At 41.0% G+C, this 14,768-nt stretch overlaps 1 protein-coding gene across 1 annotated transcript in view; it reads right to left on the bottom strand.

Moving 5' to 3' along the window:
• Nucleotides 1-2,819: 2,819 nt before the first annotated feature.
• LOC131989833 (ankyrin-2-like) overlaps nucleotides 2,820-14,768 on the bottom strand; it is a 123,592-nt gene continuing 111,643 nt past the window's right edge. Inside the window, exons 46-52 of the mRNA XM_059355175.1 lie at nucleotides 12,298-13,191; nucleotides 10,536-10,628; nucleotides 9,915-9,998; nucleotides 9,598-9,762; nucleotides 8,511-8,699; nucleotides 8,209-8,300; nucleotides 2,820-5,842 (exon numbers count right to left, since the gene is read on the bottom strand). Of these exons, the coding sequence (XP_059211158.1) occupies nucleotides 5,629-5,842; nucleotides 8,209-8,300; nucleotides 8,511-8,699; nucleotides 9,598-9,762; nucleotides 9,915-9,998; nucleotides 10,536-10,628; nucleotides 12,298-13,191 (1,731 nt within the window). The 3' untranslated portion in view covers nucleotides 2,820-5,628. The remainder of the gene's footprint in view (nucleotides 5,843-8,208; nucleotides 8,301-8,510; nucleotides 8,700-9,597; nucleotides 9,763-9,914; nucleotides 9,999-10,535; nucleotides 10,629-12,297; nucleotides 13,192-14,768) is intronic.

Raw genomic sequence — 14,768 nt, 5'->3', positions numbered from 1 at the left:
CCAATGTTTCACATATCTGCTTTTTACTCATGTATCTTTTCAGAATCTTTTAAAGGTCAGGAACAAGCTTGCTTTTGTTTTGGTGATGTATAAGTTCTGGTAATTGATGTAAATCACTGTCTCTCTGCCTAATCTCTAGCAGTATCCTTATGAACTGAGTTTGCTCTTTTTTTTTAAAATCAGTTTTTTGGTTTGCCGCTGGCACCAAGTACAACAAATGTTTACTAGGAATTTTAACTACATGTTTAAAAGGGAAAATCAAATAAACATGTTTTATTTTGTCTGTTTGGACAATCATCACAGGGAGCATGTGACAGAGTCTTCTGATAGAATGTATAGACTTTAGACAGACTTATAACTCTTAAAGGTTATTTTCATACAGTAAGGAAGTCATTATGTGAATTTTATCAGCTATTTTGTTGTTTACTTCTGATATTGTGGTGTTGATGCCTGACCCTCTTCATTATAAGGCTTTCCTTCAAGTCCTTTCACCTTGATGGAGTCCCACTTTTATTGTTTGTTCAACTGGTGTGAGCCAATGTTTTACAGCACCATGTTTGACTGGAGAAGACGAGTTCAATCACAATGTTGACACTGACACAAAAGCCAAATTTAGAAACCTCAGTTGCTTGTGAAAGTAAGTTAGCCATTCACTTTTGTAAATTAGTTAAGGGAATTAGAGTTTTAGCCAGGATTACTGAGCACTAAGTCACCATTTAGTTCTTCTGTTACTTTATGATGTTATTTCTAGTGTCACTGTTAAAGGGAAGGGGGATTGTTGGCATCATCAGATTAGGATGTTGTGAGATGTCAGGGAATGAAACCAACTGGGAATTTAATTTAGAATCAAAGCACGGGGGAAGTTTGAAGGTGAAGTCACAGGGTGTCCACTGATTATGACCTTTGTGTTTAGAATATTGACATTTTTTTGCTTAGAAAACTGTTTGCATTTTTTCTGTTAACACACATTTTGTTTTTATCTTTCTAAGAAGCATTGAAATCTTGTTGGTATATGATGTTACCATGATGGGACAAGTCTGATGTATGTTTTAGTAATATCAAATAAAATGTGATTTATGCCAAACGGCTTGGGTTCTACTTGGTTCTGTTTGTCTCGTGGTTTTCTACTGGTATAATCTATCTACTTGCATATCTGTCTCATGCATACATATGAACTAATGTCAGTATAATACATTAGAAGACGTTCTACCTGCTGAGATGGACGTTCCACCAGGTTCTCCTGAAGCAATCTTCCAGTGACCAAAGGGTTCCAGCTGAGTTTGACTAGAACGCCAACTTTAGCAAGAATTCCTCTGGTTCCAGACTTTAATTTCACAAAGCTTAAGACCACCACTGGGGACACTCAATGCTTTAGGAAGGATTTTGTAGCCTTGCACTGATACGAGCTCTATAGAGAGTACCATGAACTTCATGGCTTAGGCCCCGTTTACACCAGGACGCTTGCGGGTAAAAAAAAAATATTTTATGGGAAGTGCCTTTCGTTTAGACGGTGACGGCGTTTTGGGGGCTTAAAGACGCAAAAATCTGAAACCACCCTCCAAAGTGTAAAAGTGTAGTCCTCTCCTCCGTAGCGTGTCGTCTACACTGACAAGACACAAAACTCTGATCTGATCTGCTCACGTCACGTATGTGTTTACGTCACATACATGCTCCAGGACAGGAAATAAAGAAACGTGGGATTATTTCCATGGTGGGACCTTCAAGCTGCTCTGGCAGCTCTAATAAACTTACAGGAGTCTTTCCACCAAATGTCCAGGATATGTACAGATAGTATTAGTGAACAGAGAAGGATCTGGAATTACCTCCATCACATTCTGGATGCAGCGATTGGTGGGAGGAGCCAGACGGCTGTGAACGAGACCTGGGAGATCTAGTGATGGAGGAGAACTTTGTGGAAGGAGTAGCTGATGAAAATGTGTGGCGTGAAAACTTCTGCATGCCCAAAGATGCTCTTATGGCTTTAAGTGATGCCGCCTGGCTGCATACAATCACATTCACACACTTTAGATCACCGTATCAGCAGATTTCCTCCTGGAAACACTCGTCTAAACGAGGGATAAAAAGTGAAGATACGATGCCACTTTTGCGTCTTCTGTTCAGACCGTCACCATGGAAACATAGCCATAGATGAGGTCCTGATATAACACAGGACCAGAGTCAAACCACCAACTCTCTGCTGTGAGGCGAGAGTGTTAACCACTACACCACCATGTAGCACAGCCCTGGGCATTGGGCGGTCTCTGTCTGGCCCATGTCAGGTTACCCAGAAATTAGAAATCAATACAACCACAGTGCTTTTATTTTGAAGGCGGTTTACATATATCTGCCTGCATGCATACCCACCTGCAAAGAAACACGTTCCACTAAATCCACTGAGTTTCCTCGGTACCTTGTCAAGAACACGTATTGCTTTTTGCATAAAGTTAATAAATAACTGGTTTACTGCATAACATACATGTTCTATATTGTTTTTGTGGTTTGAATGTATGTTTAGTAGCATATAATACAAAAACACCAATAGGAACCTTGCTAAAGGTCCAAACTATTGTTTGATTGGTCAGGAATTTGAATTTGAATGAGGTGTGCTGCAGTGGGCGGGCCCTGTGAGGAGTTCTGCAGTGGAGTTTCTGGTGAATATGAAACGTCCTGGCTAGAAATAACTTTCTTCTTGTTCTTGCCACCAGGAGAACAAGAATAAATGTCTCTGTTCTTGCGTCGTATGTCAAGGGCTTAAGTCTGAACGTCAACTGGCTTTAAGTCCTTTCAGCTGCTGTTATAAAAAATGACATCACTTCACATTTGACACATGTACAGTTTATTGTTCTGCCATATACACACTGCAGCTGCTATGCCTTGTTAGCGTTTCAGGTTTATTTTTTAGTAATCGTTTGATAAAGTCTTACATGCCCGCGTAGATATTTGCACTGTTAGTAAGGATATATTGTTATCACCATGGAAACAAGATGCTCATTTATCAAATCAGTGGTCTCTTTTTGACATTTCTTTTATTCTTCCATTGGATCACACACAAAGTAAACGTCAACGTTAGGATCGTATTGTTACATGGATAAAGTCTGCAGATGGACACGAAACGTACTTTATCAGTCTGTACACAATTCAGCCAGCTTTCAAACCAGATCCTGTTCAGCTATGATGGCAATAAATCTTCATTTGTCTTTACTTTTAAATCCAGAACACATTCAAACACACACCCAAACACACACACACACACACACACACACAGCGCTCTCAGCATCAACTGCTGGAGTAAACAGGGATCACAAATGGACGGCAATAAATAAATAAGGAGGTACAGTACATGTATGTGATGACTGAAGTCAGTGGAAGTGGCCTTAGCTTGGGTTTTAGCTTGATGTGTCAATTCTTTGATAGCAGTGATAACAAGAAAATCAAATCAACAAGAGCAATTAAAGCAAAGCTTCTCTATGCTTCGTCTGGTGTCTAAATCCTAAAGGATGAGTCTGATGTTCTATATTTTATTATTGTCAACAACCCCATGAAAAGACCCAAACCTGCAGGTTCCTATGGGAAATGTTCATCTTTGGCTCACCAAAATATAGTCTGATTATTTAAAAATGGCCCAGTCTTTTCCTTAAACAGCTGGTCACTGTGATTATTTTACAAATAGGGCTTTTGATAGGCAATATGCTGCTGCCCCCGCGACCCGGCCCCGGATAAGCGGAGGAAAATGGATGGACGTTCCTTTAGGTTCTTGGGACAGAACAACTGACTTATTGTTATTATATATTATAATAAGATTATGATGAGTAAGCCTTGTTATTTGCAGAAATAAATAGATGTATGTTTAAAGGGAAAACTGGAACGTATGTAATTAAAACTTGCATTAAAACATTAAAACATCAATTAAAATGTGTTCATTGGTGAAAAACAACATGCAGCAATGACGAGCTAAATAAAGACTCTTCTAATCGCATCATTCAGAATAAAGAGAAACCATGAAAACCTTCGAAGGTTCAAATGGAAAAGTGATTTTAGATTGCACTTTCATTAAGTTCTATAAAGCCGAGGCAGAGCGATCCTGTTTCTTAGTGCCTAATGTTAGTCAAAAGTAGAGGTCGACTGATATATCAGCTGGCCGATATATCGATATTTGCCGCATCGGCTGTGTTTTATTTGTTTTGTTAAAAAATGTTCCTTTTTTTGTTAAAATTGACTTACTTGTGTAACATTTGTTATTATTGTGTGTCATTTTTATCATGTAAATGGAGGAGAAAAGGCAATATTGGCTGTCAAGATCATCGGTATCGGCATCGTCCTTAAAAAACCTGTATCGGTCGACCAACTAGTCAAAGGACGCCTACATTTCCCATAATGCATTATTTTATTAGACCCTAAACGTCTGATAACAGAAGGGCAGCTTGTAAAACAGGGTTTTGGTTAAAAGTGTGTATTTCTCTCCATGATGACATCACTATGACATCATCAGGGTTACAATCTCAGAGTTGACACAGTTTCTACAGGCTTAGTAGTACTGAGTTATATAATAAACTGACTTTGACGACAGTGGGGCTTTATGGCACAGAGGAAGAAGATTTATGAGGCTTTGATACACACAAAATATTGTTGGTGGGTTGATTTGCTGTTGGTTTGGCTCCGTTCATGAGATTAGTTGACAACAAGAAAATACAGCCAGCCCTCTCCTTTAAAAAGCTTAATGGAGGACAAGTCCATGAGGTGAGGACAAGGACGGCAGGAGCTACAGGGACGGTCGGAGCTACAGGGATGGTAGGAGCTACAGGGACGGTAGGAGCTACAGGGACGGGGGTAAGTGCTTGATCTGCAGCAAAACATTCCTCATTACACACTACTTTCTTTCTCAATAGACACACTGTATATACACACACAGCAGTGGCAGCTCTGTGACAGATAAAATGTGAATGCACAACACACATTAGAAAGACAGACACATAAACAAAAAAAGGTCAGATGCATCATGGGAAGACAAAAGGTGTGATCACACAGCCTTTGTAAACAGATCAGCAGGCGTATGTTTGGCTGTATAAAGAGTCCATGGTGATTCACACATTCACTCCTATGGAACATTAATCTCATCTGTACGGTGGCCATTCTCCAGCTCAATCGGTGCATGTACAGCAGGTTAACGTGGGCTAATTGTATTAAATGCTTTGATTTTTTTTTTTTTTTTTTTTACTTTTTTCCCCCCAGCTCAAGCATGATGTTTTTCATCTGCTCTATGTACAAATGTTTACAAGAGTTCTTCAAGAAGAGGCCTGTGCGTGAGGCAAAATGTCCAAGATGTCCCTTTGATCCTTTGGTGCGTCGTACCGTATCACACCACAGCAGCCAGAAGGTCAAAACTAAAATCATCTTTTGACAAAAATGAAGGGTGCCATCTTTGGTCACAAAAAGAGCAAATGAAACACAATGTGAAGGAAGAAAGAGTGTTAAAGCACGAAATTACTGTTCCATTATTCAACAAAACAAAAACTTTAATCCAGTAGTCGGCGAGGACAACAAGAAGGGGATCTGGAACATCTTGATCTGTGGAGTACGGCATCAAAAGCTTCAGTGAAAGATTAGGTGAAGATCAGTGGAAGCAGCTCCTCATTCAAAGTTCTCCTCTTCCTCCTCCTCCTCCTCCTCCTCCTCCTCCTGGTCGTCCTCACAGTAGCGTTGGAGCAGGCGGTGCAGGTGCTGGTGCAGTGCGTCGGGCTGCAGGGCGTCCGGCTGGTCGTCCAGGCGCTCCAGGTGCACGTGCTTCCCCTGGGCATCCCTCACCACAGTCCTCTTCTGGGTCCTCGACTTACGCATCTGGCTTCTGTGGGATCAAGAAAGAAGAGTTACACCAAGATCACTAAGGTTGTTTCCACCACCGCCCAATACCCAGAATGAGGCGGTCTCACTCGCCGAAACACCCCTAATTTAATGCGAGCCATCCTGAGCGGTCTTTTGTCAGGACTTCTTTAGTCCCTGTAGAAAAGCAGGGTCTTTATTCTCCCCTGTAAACAGCCTGGTTGCTGATTGGATAGAACACTAAGCAGGATGTGACGTAGTACTGGACGCCACAACAACACGCGCCATTTGTAAAAACCGGCGAAGTACTGTTGCTGACTTAGCGACTTTGTTGCTGTATTTAGTGACTTTTCAGACCCCCTTAGCGACTATTTCTCAAAAAAGCGACTGGCGACAAATCCAGCGACTTTTTCTTGTATTATTTGACAATCGTTGTTAACGAGCCGCGGGGGCCAGAAGCTCTTCTTAACGAGCCGCGGGGGCCAGAAGCTCTTCTTAACGAGCCACGGGGGCCAGAAGTTCTTCTTAACGAGCCAAATGTGCCAAAATAGCAATGCTGCCCAGGGACACTGAGATCAATGAGCCAGAAGCTACTCACTTATTGCATCATTTTAATCAGCAATCAGAGAAATGTGAAAGATGCGACAAAAAAATTCACTGATTACCGATATGGTGGGCTATGAAGCAGAGAGCAGATGGTATTTTTGAACTGGGGGGACGGAGCTGTCAGCAAATTATTTTAACTCATAAGTTACTTTTCCACTCCATGCCTGAACCAAAATACGTTTTATTTAAACATTTTTAAATAAACTGTAGTGTAAACAACAACCAACATATATTAACATAAATAAATTGAAGTTGGTGCATGAAATTCCCAGTGAAGCCAAACACATTTACTGACTTGAAGCTGACTCAATGAAAAACATCTCTCCTCCTTTATTGCCCTGAACATACTGCTGGACAATTTCTTGTCTGAACAGTCTGTCAAGCCTTTAGAACCAGTGTTCCCACAGGATTTTCTGAGACTATATGATGGGGGACCTAAACAAAAGAAGGGGGTCCGGGGGAGCATTAAATTTTGCCCTTAAAGTCTAAATTGTGCCTCTCGCACATTCTAATGCCACTATTCCATCTTAACCATTGCATATTTTTATGAATTATTGTAAGGGAGAATAAGGTTCTTCTGTTTTGTCCAAGGCATCATATTTTGACAGTTTTCTTGTAACTTCTGTGGTCGACTCTGTTAACACATCCATGTGCTCTTATTTTGAAAGCTACGTGTGTTTGACCTTATTTTGAAGGCAGGTCTAACATGTTCTTACCGTAACGCCTTATGACTGAAAGTCGGAACTAAAAGTTGGAACTTGGAGCTCGGAACCATGTCGAAAATTCTGACATTCGTGTAGACCTTGAACGCACCATTAGCCACCGGACTCTCTATGTGCTGCAATTTAAATAATCTAACTAACGGAACATTAATCCTGTTTTACTGGCGATGTTGATGACACATCCCCCCGTCCCTAGTGCCATCTGCACACATGCAATAAAGTACATTTTTAAGGTGGAATGAAAATAGACCTTTTCTGTATGATTGTGCCCAAACGTTGCACTGATATGACTCCTTGTTAACTCTCCATCTTTCAGAGGCTTTAGCAGGCTCTTTTTATGCCACAGTGGAGATATTGGTACATATGAACCCAGACTGAATCCACTAGCATGCTAAGGGGGCTAAATAACACTCCAAAGCTATGCTTTATTTTGGCACGGTAACACTGGCATGGTCAATTTCAAAGGGGTCCCTTGGCCTTTGACCTCAACATATCAGAATGTAAATGGATTTTATAGGCACCCATGGGTCTCCCTTTAAAGACATGCCCATTTTATGCAGTTTGAGGCATAATCCATGCAGTTTATCTCATGCAGTGCAAATGTAGCTGAGACTCTTGTGGATTCACTGAACGCATTTTATTAATGTGTGCTGATGTTAGTCCCAACAGTAGCATTTCTCTGCAGTGAGAGCATATTGTGAAACTTGAGCTCAGTGTATAAAATGAGCTGCTGTGACCTCTAGGATAATCACAGCCTCATGAAACTTTACAACCACAAACTAGAGACCGAGAGCACTCAGAGGACGTTTTTTTTCCAGGCGGTTTCTCAGCAGTTTAAAAGACAGACGTTCTCGCTAATCACTGAAAAAACTAAAATCTCAATAGTTTTTGGAACCAAATCACAGCATAGATTTTTATATGGTGTTCTAAATGTCTTGGAGTCTTGATGTGGTGTTTTGGATTCATTTTTGGTGAGAAGATAAAGTACAGTCACACCATGCTTCCATGTTAACCTGTCAGAACTAAGTGGTGGTTTCTAAACATTCTCATGCTGCTGTCCAACCTTTTAACCACAGAACCGTCGTCCTGAACAACCTCTCTCTCTACTACATGAGGCAGGAGCACTTTCCCAAAGCCTCCAGCATAACTCAATGCCTGGAGGGGAAGAACGAGGGAGGAGAGAGGAGAGATAAACACTGGAAATCTGACATAAAGATGTGCTCAACAGCAATTACTGACAAGTTATAAAGAATACATATTAGCATGGAGTGTAAATATACACCTACACCAACAGATAGACCGATAAATAATATAAAGTAGCAGGTAAATGTGAAACCAGCTCTTCATAGAATCATCATCACTGACCTTCTCAAAGTCCTGTCTGGCTGAGGGGAGGTCTGCAGCCAGGGAAGGGTCTCCCGAATGCTTTTCCATCCTCTCACCTCTCACCACCGTTGTCTTGACAACCTTGCTGACCTTTCGACCTTGCACTGGCTCTACCTCAAAGTCTGATGCTGTGGCGGCGCCCAGGGCCAGAGGCTCCGAGAAGGTCAACTGGAGAGGAGACGCAGAGATGTAACAGGACTGTCACTGGGTAGAAATCCTTATCTGTCAGATACTGTTACAGCCAGACACCAGCAATAATATGCTATATGGCCTTTGGATTGCTCAACTAGATATTTGAACAGCTGCAGAAAGAGAAGACACATTTATTTATGCCCACGATCACCACCACGTCATCTCCACGTCACCAATCTATCGTTTACTCTTTTAGACATTTCTTTAAATAAAATGTAACCCAAATAACAAAACAGAAGCTTTATTCCGCTCGTTATTGACAGTTTATCAACACATGATTCATTGATTCATTCATTATTTCTAACCACTTATCCTCACTCGGGTCGTGGGGGTCTGGAGCCGATCCCAGCTGACATTAGGCGAGAGGCCGAGTACACCCTGGACAGGTACCCAGACTATCACATAGAGACACAATCACGCTCTCATTCACTCCTACGGGCAATTTAGAGTCACCAATTAAACCTACGTGCATGTTTTTGGACTGTGGGAGGAAGCCGGAGTACCCAGTGAGAACCATGATGCAGGGGAGAATATGCAAACTCCACACAGAAGAGCAACCTACGGTGTCAACATGAGCATTTCCTTGTTGTAGCTGAGTGAAAACAGCCTCAATCAATTTCCAATAAATCTGTATATTTTCTACAAATCCCAAAAGAGAAAGCACACGTTTTTATGCAAACTGGTCTGAAAAACATCTGCAAAAAAATGAGATTTTTTTGCGATCAATTTGAAATACTTAACGCAGTCTGTAGTGTAAAGGTGCTTTGAGTGGCGATATATATAAGTACAGTCCATTTACATACTGAATAAAGGAAAAATGACCAAAGTGGTGCTTCTATGAAAACAAAAAAAGTGCATGTTAGAAGAGACTGACCTCTTTCTGATCTCCCTCACTGTGAAGCACAGTTCTCTTCACCACTCTGGAGACGGAGTCTCCCTCCTCGATCTGCACCGTCTCCTGGTGAGAGCCCTCGATGGTCACCTCCTGTGTCTCCATGCCGTCTGCTGACACATATTTACGAATCACCTTCCGTGTGATCTGGTCGACAAAGAAAAGAAGAGAAAAACTTTGCTGTAACTACTGTAAGCTGGTTAACATGTTTCATCACCGAGGCCAAGGACTGGTTCAGTGCTCACAAGTGACATTTGTGGATATTTAGATGTTGCTGACCTCTTTGAAGCACTCCTTACCTTCTTAACCACCATGTTGCCTTGTTCATCTATGTACTTCTCCTCTGTGACAGTTTGTGGAGGGATATCAGGTAGGTTATCTGCCTGTAAAAGGACAAAACACAAACTATCAGCTCACATGTTACAGCACAGAGGGTGACAACCAACATGTTATTTGCATCAGAGTCAGTATTTCAAACATTATATAAATCACCCATACATGACGAACACCACCAAGTCTACAGTCTATTTTAAGTCCCCAGTGAAGCATTTTCATGCAGTTGCAGAACATTTCACATCATTTTGATGGCACAAGTTTGTCTGTTTGTTTCAATTGCACATTTTCTTTATCGACACCACCACCGGGATGCAACACGGTAAAAAAGATAAATAAATCAAATTTTACACAGTGCAGTTTCATCATCTGTAACTGAACAAAGAAAATGACAGACATGAAAAAATAAAATAAAAATGGATATTTTGTCAGAAACAAATTAACACAAATATGTAGTTTAAAGGTACATTTCTACACAAATAAGTAGGGCATGCCAGCAAAAACCCAAAAGAATGCCAAGGAACTCTTAACTGCTGCTACCTACAAACCCTGCACCACTCCACATTCACTGGGCAGCACAGCTTTACCTGAATGATAACTCTGCGTCGGACCACCCTGGTGGTCAGCACCTCCTCCTCTGAGCTATCAGAAGACAGGAACCCTAGCTCCTCTGCTATCTCCTGGGAGAGCCACACAACCAGCATGGGTCATTGTATCAGGTGTTACTACAGAACAGCTGCTCCTTCTTTTCTCTCAACCTCACTTTGATGTTCACTTGCCAAAAAGGTGCATGTATACAAATGGAATGAGGGAATGAAAGAATAATGTAAAGTAATGGCTGAACACAATAGTGATGTTAGATGAACAGAAGGCACAGTTGTACAAAAACTTTTCACTGAAAAAACCATGCAAGGATCGGAACCAGGGTGCAAAATACAGGAAGTCTCAGCCACCCCGAGTAACACCCAGAATTTACCCCCAAATCTTTTTTTGTTTATGTGTTTCTGGCTTGGGGGAAGGGGAATAATACAATAAGGATAATTATTTAATCTGGATCACACTGTGAGGTTTATCTGCTTTTTAATTCCACTGACAGTGAACAGACTTCTGGTGCTGATAACAAGGATACTAGCGCTAATTATACTTCTGAAATCTATACACTAAATATAGGCAGAATGACACATTTAGAGAGATTAATATGGATATCTGATTGGTTCCTGCTAAGGTTTGCAGGCAATGTGCACACTGCAAAAAAGGGGCGTCTAAAAACAAGATAAAAACACTAAATCTGAGGGAAAAGGTACTTTTTTTTTTAGCTACATAGCTACAGTGTACTTAGAGTCTGACAGCTACAAATATTTAATGTCATATATTTTAGATAGCTGTAGGGGCTCATGTAAACATTGTTTTGTTTGAGTCCTTGTTTCCCCCACATCTCTAAAATGGAGTTGGCAAGTGCAAAGTTAGCACATTCCATAGAGTCAAAATGACCCCAAAGTTGAGATAAACAACACCATGTACTTGTCCTCCTTATGTGTGACTGGATAATGTCTACTCTATTTTTTAAAGAACCATGAACAACTATGGACTCCTCAATTGTCAAATAGTAATTAACAGACTGATGAGAACAACAACAAGCAGAAATGAAAGGATGCAAACAGGTGCAGGTGAGAACAAAGAGTTATGTTATTGACAGTGGAGGACTCAGACTGTTTGATGGGCAGGGCGAAAAAATAAAATGGGCACATTCTGCACAACATGGAGCCCCACCAGCATGCAAAAGCTATGATGCATCATGTATGATGACATCCTACATTTAGGCACATTATCAAATTGTTTTGCTCTAGAGGGCACATCATAATTTATTATATGAAGGGGCACCCAAGAGGGCACCCATTCATTTTTTACACGTGTAAAGGGCAGCCAATAAGGCACTTCCTCTTATTTTCATCACTCTAGAGGCACTTTAGCACGCTTTTTCAACTATGGAGGCATGAGGGGTCGCCCCTCCTGCCCCCCCTCTGAGTCCGCCACTGGTTATTGAGTCAGTTAATTACAGCTGCTGGCAAATGTCGCCTATGATGACCTCAAAATGAGGAACAGCAAACCATCACTTCGCCAATGTCAATGGCTTTTTTTCAGCCACTGATTAGCCACACGGTATTAGATACAGCAACTCATTTTAGCTGTTACATTATTGTTATTTTTTTGAACATTAAGGTACTCATGCATACAAAAGAACTCGTCAGCCTCATTTAGGGAAAGTGCAAACTTTTGTGTTTTATCTTCTGAGTCTTGAGTGCAGCACCACAGCAACCAGCAGCACCGTGGTCATGCTCAACCCCTTACCCTTCCCAGGAAGTCATCATCATCAGAATACCCTGCCTGATCTCTGGAAGGAAGCTCCTCACACACGGGAAGATTGTCCTCTGAATCAAAAGCCAATTCACTGAGACATTCACTACCAGACGAGAAGCGCTTGTAATCTTCCACACGGAGGAAATGGTGAGCAGCGTATTGAGGGTTGTCTTTTAGAAAGCCGACATCAGGGCTGCACCCGGGCATTGGGGATGGAGGCTCAGAGATATGATAGGTCATCTCATGTTGCAGTTTCACTTGTTCTGGTTCCGAGGTGCAGTCGAAGAACTCCACATCTGAGTCAGAGTGCTGTGAGCATTCTGATGCCTTTCTGAGCTTCTTTGGTAGAACCTTTGGATCATCTGATTCAAATTCGGAGACTGTTTTCTCAAATTCTGAGAGGACTCTGTTAGAATCCTGGGAAAATTCAAAGTCTGTAGCATTTTCAGACTCTTTTGTGGTGGCTTCAGACACATTCTGAGCTGAAACTGAGTCACTGAATACTGGAGACAATGGACTAAAGTCATCCAAAGAGGCTGGGCTGCATTCAGAAACTCTCAGAGTTTGATGTCCTGAAAATACTGCTTCATAATCTGGTGGTACCAAAAACTGAGTAGACATCGGTGAAAACAGCTCAGTGGTCTGTGCTTTCTCCTGGGACAACTCCAACTCAGAGCACTCATGTAGTAGAATGGGAGTATCAACTCTGTGGGTTGTGCATGGTTTCTGCTCAGGGAGCTGTAAGGGAACTGATTTCATTGGTTCATCGGTGAACACCACACCTATTTTACTGGTGTCTTGTGACACTGTAGTAGCAGACAATAGCTTGTTTTGCACATCGTTTGTTTGAAACTGCGTTTCCTCTGGTGTCATCTGAGGTGAAGCCTGTGAGTGAATATCAACATGAAATTTAAGAGATAAAGAAACCAAAGATACCAAAGATACCAAAACAGTAACATTTAGGGATATTAGGGAACACATATTCTACATTAATTAGTTGCTTATTAGCATTATTAAGTAGTTATTAATACTTTATTCTGCATGGCTTTATTCTACAACCAGTAAGCCATTAGAGTTTTCCCTGGATAACCTCAGATTTATTGCTAATTAGTTGTGAGTAAGTAAGGAAGTTGTTGTATATGAGTTATGATCGTAACATGCTTTACTTTGTATGGACTTTATAATCTCTACAGAGCGGTGAACGAAACCATGGAAACGGCAAATAGCACCTTCTCCAGACCTTTGATGTGACTGGTGACTCCTTTTGGATGAGGATTGGTAGATTGTAATGTCAATCATTACTCTATAAAGTGGGTCACTTTGCACCAATGTTAGTCTACCAGTGAGCCACTTTGTAGAGTAATGATTGACATTACAATCTACCAATCCTCATCCAATCATCCAAAAGGAGCCACCAGTCAGTCAAAGGTCTGGAGAAGGTGCTATTTGCCGTTTCCATGGTTTCATTCACCGCTATGTAGAGATTATAAAGTAAAGCATATTAAGATTGTAACTCATATACAACAGCTTCCTTACTTACTACTGATAATCAATAATTCTGAGGTTATTGAGGGAAAACTGTTAGTTAATGTCTTACTGGTTGTATAATAAGGCCATGCAGAATAAGGCATTAATAACTACTGAATAATGACTAATTAAGAGCCAATATGTTACTTATTTGCATGTTAATAAGCAACTAATTAATGTTGAATATGTGTACCTTAATATAAAGTGTTACCAAGAAAAACACAACAAATTAAAAACAATGTACATTTTGTATGCACCACTAAAGTGACCTCAGGATTTCACCAGGTGAGCATCTCATTAGGTTAAGAACAGTAAAGCTGTGACATGCAACTTTAAAAAAGGACACGCCACTGCATCACTGCACTCCATTTTGTTGTTAGTTCATCAAGGCATGTCTTTCCTCCATCCAAGTGACATGTTAATGAGTTTGTCCCAAACAAAAGTGAGTCTTTGTTTATTGACATGCTTTCAGTCTTACCCTTTGTGAGGCTGTCTTGTTCTTTAATTCTCCTGCACTCATGTGTAGAATATTCTCTTCCTTTCTTTTTGGATCTTGAAGTTGAGATGTTTTCTCATAAAACTCTTTTTGAAAGTCTTCCTCAGAAACCGTAGTTAGTAAAGTTGAGATACTTTCAGCTTCTGATCCACACTGCATCCATTGGCATGACAGAACTTCTGATTGTGGTTCTGGACTGACATGCTCGTTTCCAGACTTTGTCTCACTAGTTTGAATTAATAATGATGAACCAGGCAATGGCTCTTTGTTAGGTGATGATGAAGACTGGCCTGCTAATAAAGGAGATGTCACATGACTCAAAAGTTCAGTAACCTCACAACAAAAGCCTAATTCCTCCTCTGACGCAACACTTTGAGGGCTCAGTGGCCTTGGGCTATCATCGATCCAACAATCAATAGGTAAAGCCTCAAACTCAGAC

The sequence above is a fragment of the Centropristis striata genome, chromosome 17, assembly GCF_030273125.1.
Source record: "Centropristis striata isolate RG_2023a ecotype Rhode Island chromosome 17, C.striata_1.0, whole genome shotgun sequence".
Taxonomy (NCBI): domain Eukaryota; kingdom Metazoa; phylum Chordata; class Actinopteri; order Perciformes; family Serranidae; genus Centropristis; species Centropristis striata.
Note: the sequence above shows the minus strand (reverse complement) of the source record. Positions and strands in the feature narration are given on the sequence as shown.